The 11,131-nt window shown below is 41.4% G+C and overlaps 1 protein-coding gene across 1 annotated transcript; it reads right to left on the bottom strand.

The window, feature by feature from the left end:
* Positions 1 to 9,244: 9,244 nt before the first annotated feature.
* LOC100811017 (uncharacterized) lies at positions 9,245 to 10,864 on the bottom strand. The gene is made up of 2 exons (XM_006599758.1): positions 10,238 to 10,864; positions 9,245 to 10,123 (listed from the first exon to the last, which is right to left on the bottom strand). Exons 1-2 carry the CDS (start codon positions 10,862 to 10,864, stop codon positions 9,245 to 9,247), a joined length of 1,506 nt encoding a protein of 501 aa, XP_006599821.1.
* Positions 10,865 to 11,131: the final 267 nt, after the last annotated feature.

Here is an 11,131-nt window from a genome sequence, read left to right as displayed (position 1 = left end):
AATAATTATGTAATAATTATTTGGAAAGTGATATTTAAAGTTATCTCTAATTAGTTGAGAGCAAAATTTTTTTACAGTAGTTTTATTTACTTGCTGCACAAACGATATTTGGTGGTTCCCACCAGCCGGGCATGGAGAGCCTTCTGCACATCTTTCCTGTTCAAGTACATCTCTGAATATTTCAAATTACACTCATCAACTTGCTGCACCATCCAAATTGAAATGCAAAATTCCGATTAACAGCACTACCCAGATTCAATCAGAATAAAATATGAACATTTTAAAGCTAAAAGCATATTTGACATATACATGGCTTAAATACATTTTCACCACATGAAAATTTGTGGTTTTTGGTTTGTCCCTATTTATTTTATCTTTTTCTTAGTCCCTTAGAATTATAAAAATAAAAATGCTGTACTTTTAATCCCTATTAAGGAATTTTATTATTATTGGTTTTTCAAATGATTTTATCCCTATTAATATAGACTATTTATTGGTTTTTCAAATGTTGCATGCTTCACATAAGTGGAATCAGAATATAGAATCACATTCCGAAATCCCATCTCCCAAACCAGCTGAAGACCTTTGAAAATACCCATTAGTTTAGCTTGAACTACCTCATCTCCATGAAGATGAGGTACAATAGTATTTTGTGTCTAATTAATTATCTCCTCCCTATCTCATCTATACCTAACAAATTTATAATATTATTTTATTTCTATTCTATTTTTCACCCATTTCTCTTAAATCAAACAACAAAACATATCATTTTATTTATACTTTATTCTGCCCTTTTCAAATTATATCTCCTATTTTTGCCTATTCTATTTTTCTCTTTTAAACCAAATACAACATTAAAGTGATGCAAATCAACTCATCACGCATAGGTGACCACTTTGAAGAAAAAATCAATTGAAAATGTTGGTAATTGGCAGCAAGTTAACCTAGCCGAATTTAGAGTTCTTTACTGCATAAAGGACTAAAAGCATTTTTCAAAATTGAAGACTAAAAATCATTTAAATTTGAGAGACCAAAAACAAAATGACCTAATTTAAAGGACACAACATATTTAAGCCAAGGATTTATAATCACTTAAATTTTATGTTTGTTATGTCAGTCTGCAGAGTAACAAGTTCACAGAACTGAATTACGCCTTTGATTGCAGAGTAACAAGGCTGGTATATGCAACACCATCCATTTCATCCACAAACAAGTTTACATCATTGTTTATCTCTGTGTTGAGTTACGCCTGCCCACCTTAATTTGTTTTATTAATTAATTAAGGTTAAATTAATTGGGAATGAAATGGACTTTGATGTTCAGCCTAAGGACATCGCAAATTCCCAATCATTGGCATGTGTGGCAAATGAACTTTGATGTTCAGCCTTTGACTGTACTAGAGGCATTCTGTTTAAATGTTTAAGAGTACACGTAGAAAAGCAAAAAGGATTGGTATGGGACAAAGAAAAAAAAGGATTTAAGAGTATACTTAAACTTGAAATTTTCAAAATCTAATAAAAGTTACTACTGTTGCTAAACAAGATAATCATGTCCTAAAATGCGCCCGCCATGGTTACCAAATCACACAAGGTGGAAACTTCGTACTCTTTTCTTAGCTGTCACTCCCCATCCTCTTTCTAAATCCCCTATTAATTGACCACTTCCTTCGTATTCTCTCCACATCCTCTAACACACACTCTTTCCCAAACCCAATTCAACAGCACCCACCACCTCCTCATATCTACTTAAACTGCATAAATTAAGCAACCACATTCATATAGATGAAAAAAGCTACACATATCTTGGATGAAAAATGCATAAATTATTGAATGCTAATATACACCAATTAAGATAGATATTAGTATTCATGAAATACTGGCAAGCAAACACCATTAAAAAGCACATTCCATAAGTAAGCATATATGGCCAATAAACAAAGCATACATTTACGTAAATGTCCTAGAATATTTCTCAAGGTGAATATTCTGTGGAAAAAATCATATCATCATTAAGCTCAATCTAGTATTGAAACTCCTCCGCATACCAAGATGCAATATTCTCAACTAAAACTGCATCAGAGACATGATAAGGCACCCACCTTGTTCCCAATGACAGGAGAATTGTCAGCAAACCATGTATCCTGCCTCTCAAATTGGCAGTGAGCAAAACATGAATTTATGAACAATCCATTTTGAGGTGATCTTGAGAAGCCTTTAATAGCATTCAGCATTTGATTCCTGAATCCTGCATTAGATACTGGGAAATGACTTGTTACAGTAATTTACTGAAGACATATTTGTACTTCTTGTGCTCCTATAGACTTGATAATTCTTGAAATCACCACATTTTCTTTTGCTTATAAATGTTTGCTGACCAATACACTTTTCGGATCATATTGTAGACTCACTTGTGACTTATTAAACGTGATTCACGTTAGGTTAAACCCTGTCTTACCTTACTCGCGAGTAATCCCTTGAAGTTAGTTGTTACACTCTCTTTACCTTTTAGCATATAGGCAGAGTCTATGATTTATATACTTTTTATACATGATAAGGAGAGGAAATGGTGCCTTAGTTTAGTATAGAATCCAAAAGAACACTAATATAAAACTTACAATTACCTATTAAAGAATACGAGTGAGAAGTCGAAGATATACGACAGCAATAAGAAATTCCATAATTACATTAGTATAATGCCATGTTGGTAGTTTTATTCTCAATTTACAGAAGAAAAAAATAGTAGCGGGTGTATGTTTGTGTCAGCTGAGATTGTTCTGAGTTTCAGATCAAATGTATACTATATACATACATATATTACATGTTTATGCAAAGTAATTAATTGTTTTTGTTAGAAACTACAGCTAATCATACTTGAGCCGGATAATGAACAACAAAGTCTCTATCTAAGAATGTAACTAACTGGACATACAGATCTCAAATTCAAAACTACTTAAGCTAATTCGCACAGTTAGTAATTAATTAGCACCTTTGTTAAATTTAGCACACTAATTCTCAAAAAGAAAGTTGTGTGAGCCACAAAAACCCACTTGCGGCCTGAACGTGGGTTTGAAGTTTCTAAATTCTTATCCTCTTTGAGAAGTATGCCAGTACTAACCAATCCACTTGAGAGACTAAAAAAGAGCAAAAGTGACTCTGCAGCAACAGCAAGTTAAAAACATGACACAACTAGCTGTACTTTAGGAAACACCATCCAGAAGAAAGAAAACCACTTCATAAGATCTCTCTATGCATCACATTTTCCCACCAAAAGGAAACACACAAAGAGACAACAAAAAAACATGTCATCTTCACTCATCTTACCATTAACCATTTTGACAGTACTGTCTTTTCTCTCCTTGGCCATTGGCCACCGTGCTCAACCCTGCAATGAAGAATTCCTCAAACTAGCCCAACAAAAGAACCTCTCAGACTGCAAGACACTGCGCACTCTGGGGGCAGAGTTTGCTTGGTCCTACCACAGTGTCACGAATAAATCCATAGAACTAGAAATTATGTTTCGTGCCACACTCCCCACCCCAATCAGTTCAAAGGACTAATTATGTTCCTTTCTCTTTCTTCATTCAAGTTCCCTAGCGTCATTAATCTCTTTCTTTTTTTCCTTCATTTCAAAACATTAGGTTTAAATTTAACTTCAATCCTTTCTTTTTGACACCTATCTTACAGTGATGCATGTGAGACAGAGAGAGAAGATATTGAGAGATTTTCGTAATCGCTAGAGAGCTTCATAATAAATTTAAGAACATTAGGTTAAAGCTATTTCTCATATGTCAAACCACCTTGCAAATGTTGGATTTGTCAAGAAGTACATTTACCATGATTTAAGCTTGTTTGGACCTGATGAATAGTGGGGTTCTAATACCGGCAATCAAATTCTGAGGGAAGAAGCACTGAAAGAGGGGTAAAAGATACATCACTAAAAGAAAAACTCAGAGCAAGTAACAACTATGGAGCATCAAATCTTCGCACAACCTTACCTTCAAAACACAGCCGTGTTACGACCCCTCCAAAAAGGGGTACTCACTGGCTTCGGCGGTGCCACCACAAGACGAGATGCCGGACGAGGTGACGGGGGTGTGGGCAAACGCCACAAGTCATGGCGAGGTCACAGTACACAGAAATTTCAGACACACAGGGAAGCGGGAGCTCGAGCGAGTGTTCACGAAATAGCGCAAATTACAACATTATATACATCAACCTTAACGACGGTGGCTTAAGAGCAACGTCTTCGAAATTCAAAATTTCAACGACGATGTTTTTAAGTGCACCGTCTTAAGTTACCAGCGCGCCACCTACAAAGACGGGCACCCATGGCCAACGTCGTTGAATGTGTCACGCGCCATGCACATGGCACATAAAATGCTCACTTATTTACGGAATTGCCACCGCTACTCCTATTACGACATTTTTGGCAGAAACGATGTGGAACGCGCGTCGTAAAATAGCTTTTTTTTAGTAGTGTAATGTACGCAAGGTTAATCATAGGATTGAGTAACTCAAAAATCAGGGTGTTAGAAACAACCCCCTGAATGTCACACAGTGCCGTGATCAACGCTGGGAACCCGAGCCTGGATGTGTTGGATTGGGCGATCTGACTGATTTGCTGGGAAATAAAACTGTCCACGTCCAGGTCCATCTTCATCACCAAGCCATATATGAGACGGGCCCTGTCAACATTAATATCAGAAGTGTGAGAAGTAAGAACAAGGTTAAAATAAGAAAGGACACTCTATGTCTGAGCGAGTGTCGTCAGATCCTTCCGCAGCAACTTCTAGGGGGCACCATCAACATTCAGAACAAACCGTCCCCCTGGAGTACACAAAGTGGAGAGGATGGCATCATGATCGGGAGGAGTGCGGAGGTACTGAGAGTAGGCTGGGTACTCCTCTACATCTGCCAGGATGACTGGGGTGTCAAGGAAGTCGTTAATCGTCTCTGCATCAAACCACATGACCTGTCCTTGAACCCTACAAAACTTTGGACTATGGTCCTCTGGATCATATAAGTTGGAGTAAAACTCCTTCACCAGAGCGACATCAATCCTCTTCTCTGGAAGTCGGGTTAACACCTGGTCCCATCTGCACCTCTGGAGCTCCTGGAGGAACTCATCAAACATCCTGGGTGTGAGCTCGACATTCCTCTCCAGAAGAATGTTCCGGAGCTGAATGTTATCCTGGTATCTATGCCAAATGATCTCCGAGGTGAAGCGGGAAGAGTCCCAGCTTGATGCTTCCCCAGGTGTGGGCACAGCTCGGCGTTTGCGGGAGGCCATCTGAAAAAACAAAGAAACAAAGACGGAAAAATAGATTGTGGTTAGTAATAGAGGAGGGTGCAAAAAGAAATTCAGAAGGGAGTGTAGTTAGTGAAAAAGAGGGTGCAGAAAGTAAGGCACGAGGGCTGATGGGCCCTAAGGCCCAGCCCCATGCTTAGCGCGTTCACTGAGTCTCATGAGCGCGCTTAGCACGAGGTGCCGGCTAAACGCATGCTGTGTTTTCTTGTCCTGTCTGGCGCAGGCTTAGCGCATGCTTCTTTCTTCCTTTCTATGTTTCTTTTTCTCGCTAAGCCTTTGTGTAGGGCTTAGCGTGATGGTACCTGCAAAGTATTACAGCAACAGTCCAGATTCCCAATCTCACCTATTTTCGTAAAAACTACGTGAAGAGGCACAGGGAGGCGAGTAAGTTTAGAGGAAATGTAGAGAAAAAGGGTATAGGGAGTGGGAGTGCGCAGAAGAGAAAAAAAAATGAGGTGGTTGAAATTTAAAATACAAAAGGGCAGCTGAGGGGTGGGACAGTTTTGAAAACTGTCCAGCAATTTATGGTTCGCGCGCTTAGCGCGCATCTGGTCGCTAAGCATACCAAGGGAAGCGTCCCTTGGTTTCCCTCAGAATTTTTAAAATTTAAAAATTGAAAATATACCTAGGCGCTTAGCGCCTAGATGCGCGTGGCTTCGTGCAGCCCACTTCGCTTCTTCTATTGGCACCCCTCCTATTGCTGACTTCACCTACTGGGTCTTTACTTTCTGCACCTGCTGTTTTCTATTTGCACCTATTGGGCTTTTCCCTTTTTTTTTGAAGGAATACAGAAAAATGACTACATTTTTACAAAATATGTTGGGTTGCCTCCCAACCAGCGCTTAGTTTATTGTCTTTAGCTAGACACTAGGCCTCCTCAAGGGTCATTCAAGTAGATGATGGTCGTCAATCGCTCTAGTTGTCCTTCGTTATAAAGCTTTAAGCGTTGTCCATTGACGATCCATTTCTTCTCAAAGTTCTCTTCTCTAGGGTCCCCCAATTCTACTGCTCCGTGAGGTCTGACTTCATTGATTATGAACGGCCCTAACCACTTGGACTTCAGCTTACCTGGGAATAGCCTTAGCCTTGATTTAAAGAGTAATACCTGCTGCCATGGTTGGAATTCTTTCCTCTGTAGCTTCTTGTCATGATATGCCTTCATCTTTTGGTTGTAAATTTTGGATGACTCGTAGGCATTCAGTCTCATCTCTTCTAATTCCAGCAACTGTAGCTTCCTCTTTTCTCCGCATGCGTTGTTATCAAAGTTGAGTAACTCGAGAGCCTAATATGCTTTGTGCTCCAGCTCCACTGGTAAATGACATGCCTTCCCATACACTAGCTGAAACGGTGATAAGCCGATGGGAGTTTTGAATGCTGCCCTGTAGGCCCAAAGAGTATCATCGAGCTTCAAGGCCCAATTCTTTCTTGATGATGCAACTGTCTTCTCCAGGATTCGCTTGAGCTCTTTGTTAGAAATTTCTACTTGGCCATTTGTCTGAGGGTGATAAGGTGTGGCCACCTTATGTCTTACATTATAGTGCTCCAGGACTTTCTTCAACTGATTATTGCAGAAGTGCGTTCCCCATCACTAATCAAGGCTCATGGGACTCCAAAATGGGAAAAGATGTTCTTCTTCAGAAATTTTATCACTACCCTGGCATCGTCTTTTGGAATGGCTATGGCCTCCACCCATTTGGAGACGTAATCCACAGCTACCAGGATGTAAACATTCTCGTATGAAGAAGGAAGAGGCCCCATGAAGTCTATGCCCCAACAGTCAAAGATCTCTACTTCCATGATATTCTGCAAAGGCATCTCCATCCTTCGAGATATCCCCCCTGTTCTCTGGCATTTATCACAACAACGCACAAACTCGTAAGCATCTTTAAAAATAGAAGGCCAGAAAAAACCTGATTGTAGCACTTTTGCTGCTGTTCTGTCCCCACTGTGGTGTCCGCCATAGGGTGAACTGTGGCAGTGCCAAAGAATGCTCTGTGCTTCCTCCTTTGTGACGCATCTCCTTAATAGATTATCAGCTCCTGCCCTAAACAAATGAGGATTATCCCACACATAGAAGCGTGCATCATGCAAGAATTTCTTCCTCTGACTCCAATTAAACTCCTCTGGAATGACTCCTGTGGCTTTGTAGTTAGCCATCTCTGCAAACCAAGGTCTGGTGGTAACCTACAAAAGAAATTCATCAGGAAATTCTCCTTTTACCTCTGGTTCTTCCTTGGTGACTTCTTCATTCTTTAATCAGGATAAATGATTGGCTACCACATTCTTGGATCCTTTATTGTCCTTGATGATGATGTCAAATTCTTGTATCAGCAGGACCCATCTAATCAACCTCAGCTTTGAGTCTGTTTTGGCGAGCAAGTGCTTGATGGCAGCATGATTTGTGAAAATGGTGACCCTCGACCCTATCAAGTACGACCTGAACTTCTCCAAGGAAAAGACAATGGCTAGCATCTGCTTTTCTGTGGTCGCATAATTTAGTTATGCTTTATTAAGGACCTTACTAGCATAATAGATGGCGTGAAATACCTTGTCGTGCCTCTGTCCCAAAACTGCTCCTACTGCATAATCACTGGCATCACACATTAGTTCAAAATCTTTATTCCAGTCTGGTGCAATCATTACTGGTGCAGTGGTGAGCTTATTCTTTAGTGTCTAAAAATGCTGCTGAACATTCTTCATCAAACTTAAAAGCCACATCCTTATTCAACAGATTGCTTAAGGGCCTGGCAATCTTCGAGAAGTCCTTGATGGACCTCCTGTAGAAACCTGCATGCCCTAAGAAACTTCTGACACCTTTAACATTCATTGGTGGCGGCAACTTCTCAATGACGTCTATCTTTGTCTGATCAACCTCAATCCCTCTGGCTGAGATCTTGTGGCTCAGGACTATGCCCTCTCGAACCATGAAATGACACTTTTCCCAATTTAGTACCAAGTTAGTCTATACGCACCTCTGTAGTACCATCTCTAGGTTCCTCAAATAGTTGTCAAATGAGGGTCCAAAAATCCAGAAGTCGTCCATAAATACCTCGATGCTCTTCTCCACCATGTCTGAAAAAATGGCTAGCATGCACCTCTGAAATATGGCTAGTGCGTTACATAACCCGAATGACATCCTTCTGTAAGCAAAGACGCCGAAGGGGCATGTAAAGGCCGTCTTCTCCTGATCTCTGGGGTCTACCGCGATCTGGTTGTATCCTGAATATCCATCCAAAAGCAGTAGTATGCCTGCCCTGCAAGCCTTTCCAGCATCTAATCCATGAAAGGTAAGGGGAAATGGTCCTTCTGTGTGGCTTCATTCAACTTGCGATAGTCGATACACATCCACCAACCAGTGGCAGTTCGTGTTGGTATCAAGTCATTCCTCTCATTTCGTACCACTGTCATTCCGCCTTTCTTAGGAACCACCTGTACTGGACTTACCCAAGCGCTATCAGAGATGGGGTATATGAACCCAGCCTCCAAAAGCTTGAGCACCTCCTTTCTTACCTCTTCCTTCATTGTTGGATTCAGCCGCCTCTAGGGTTGTCGGACTGGCTTGTAGTCCTCTTCCATCATTATCATGTGCATGCAGTAGGCAGGGCTAATTCCTGAGATCCGATATGTGCCATCCAATTGCTTCCCTGTGTTTCTTTAGGACGTCTACCAACCTATTTTCTTCCTCTGTTGTGAGTGCATTACTGATCACTATAGGCTTATCTTCCTCCAAGAACACATACTTCAAATGATTAGGCAATATCTTCAACTCTATCTTCTTCTTCTCAGACGGAACTTCCTTCTCTAGCGTCTCGAAATTGGCTTCTCCCTCAGGAATACTGTCTTCTTGATCCAAGTTTTCCAAGCAAGCCTTCAGATCTTCTTCCTCTTCACTGGTTAGACAGTCTAAAGCATTTACCATTGCTTTTTCTAGCGAAGTCTATGGTGTCTCGAGAAAACTGACATCTTCCTCATCAATCTCCTCTATTCTGAAGCACTTCCAACCCTCCTGTGGGTACTTCATTGCCTTGATAAGGTCAAAGGTGATCTTCTGATTATCAATAGTCAACTCTAAGTTCCCATTCCCCATATCCACCACACAGTTGGCAGTCAGCATGAAGGGTCTGCCTAAGATAAGGGGAATCTCAGTGTCTTCTTCGATATCCATGATAAAAAAGTCCACCGGAAAAGTGAAGTGGCGTACCTTGACCAGGACATCTTCTACCACCCCATATGGCCTTGTGATTGAGCGGTCTGCCAGTTGAAGCGTCATCTTGGTGGGATCTATCTTCAAATTCCCAATTCTTTTGCACATTGACAAGGGCATCAGATTGATACTTGCTCTTAGATCAATGAGGGCCTTGTTTACGGCTTCCTTCCCAATGGTGCACGGGATGGTAACACTTCCGGGGTCTTTAAACTTCTTGGGTAGCTTCCTTTGTATTATCGCACTGCAATTGCCTCCTACCACAATATTCTCGTTGTCAATATACTTCCCCTTCTTGGTGAGGATGTCTTTCATAAATTTGGAGTAGAGGGGCATCTGCTGTAAGGCTTCCCCGAATGGCATAGTGATTTCTAACCCTTTGAATATTTCCAAGAAACGTCTAAAGTAACGCTCCTTGTTCTTCTTGGTGGGTGCCATAAGATATGGGAGATCCTGTGGAAGGGCTAGTGGTTCTTCCTTCTTGGCTTCCCTTGCTCTCTGGCTCTTGGTCTTAGGTGGTGATGCCACCTTCTCTTCTTCTTCTGTCTTCTCTGTCCTTCCTTCTTCTGGCCAGTCTTCTCCTTCAACCTTACCCTCCTCCTGCGCTCTTCTCTGCCCTCAAGTCAGTACTGCTTTTCATTCTTCCTTGGGGTTCTTCTCCATGTTAGCACCGAAAGTTCTAGTGGGCCGTTCGGCTTTGTCATGCGCCAGTTGGCCCATTTGAACTTCTAGATTCCGAATGGCTGCATCCGTGCTCTTTTGATGTGATCTTGTCTCCTTGATGAATTGCAGCAGCAGTTCCTCTATTTTGGTGGGCTTTTCTTGCTGATTCGGACCTTGGCTAGGGTGCTGGTATGGTGGCTGGTATGGTGGTTGGTTCCTTTGCTCCTTATATTGATTTCCTTTATTCGTCCAACTTGAGCCTTGCATGAAGTTTCTTCCTTGATTAAACCCCGGTGGCTCGTGATTAAATCTTGTTGCCCCTTGATTGAATCCAGATGGATTTCCCTGGTTGTAGCCCTGAAATCCGTAACGATTTAGTATGCCTATATAATTTACTTCACGAGAGGGGTCTTGTTGGCTTGCACATTGTCCAGGCTCATGTGTCCCTCTGCATGTGGGGCATTCTTCTACCTGCAAAACAGAAGAGTGGGAAGAACTTATCGCTTGTAATTGTTGAGGCAGCTTGCTGAGGGTTTCGATGAGGGCTTCTATCTGCCTCGTCAACAGCTTGTTTTGTACCAAAGTTGCGTCCTGCGTGCTAAGCTCCAAGAGGCTTCTTTTTGTGGGAACATAAGTGTGATCATGAAGGATTGCTTGATCGCTAGCCGCCATGTTCTCGACGAGCTCCATCGCTTCTTCGGGAGTCTTCAGCTTGATCTTCCCTCTAGTAGCTGTTTCGATTAAGGTTGCAAGTCATCGATGAATATGTTTAGTTGTACTGGCTCGCTGTATCTGTGTGTTGGTGTTTTTCTTAGCAATCCGTGGAAATGGTCTAGTGCTTCGCTAAGGGATTCATCCAGAAATTGATGGAAATAAGAAATCTCCATCTTTCGTTCGACGGTCTTTGACTCTGGGAAATACTTCTTTAAGAATTTTTCCACTACTTCTTCCCATGTT

Source organism: Glycine max, chromosome 16, assembly GCF_000004515.6.
Source record: "Glycine max cultivar Williams 82 chromosome 16, Glycine_max_v4.0, whole genome shotgun sequence".
Lineage (NCBI taxonomy): Eukaryota > Viridiplantae > Streptophyta > Magnoliopsida > Fabales > Fabaceae > Glycine > Glycine max.
Note: the sequence above shows the minus strand (reverse complement) of the source record. Positions and strands in the feature narration are given on the sequence as shown.

Excerpts from the sequence above, each read along its gene's own strand:
- LOC100811017 (XM_006599758.1), bottom strand. The coding sequence starts at position 10,864 with ATGGAGCTCGTCGAGAACATGGCGGCTAGCGATCAAGCAATCCTTCAT. Across the intron at positions 10,124-10,237 it reads CAGCCATTCGGAATCTAGAA|AGAAGAGCGCAGGAGGAGGG; the intron begins GTTCAAATGGGC and ends ACTTGAGGGCAG.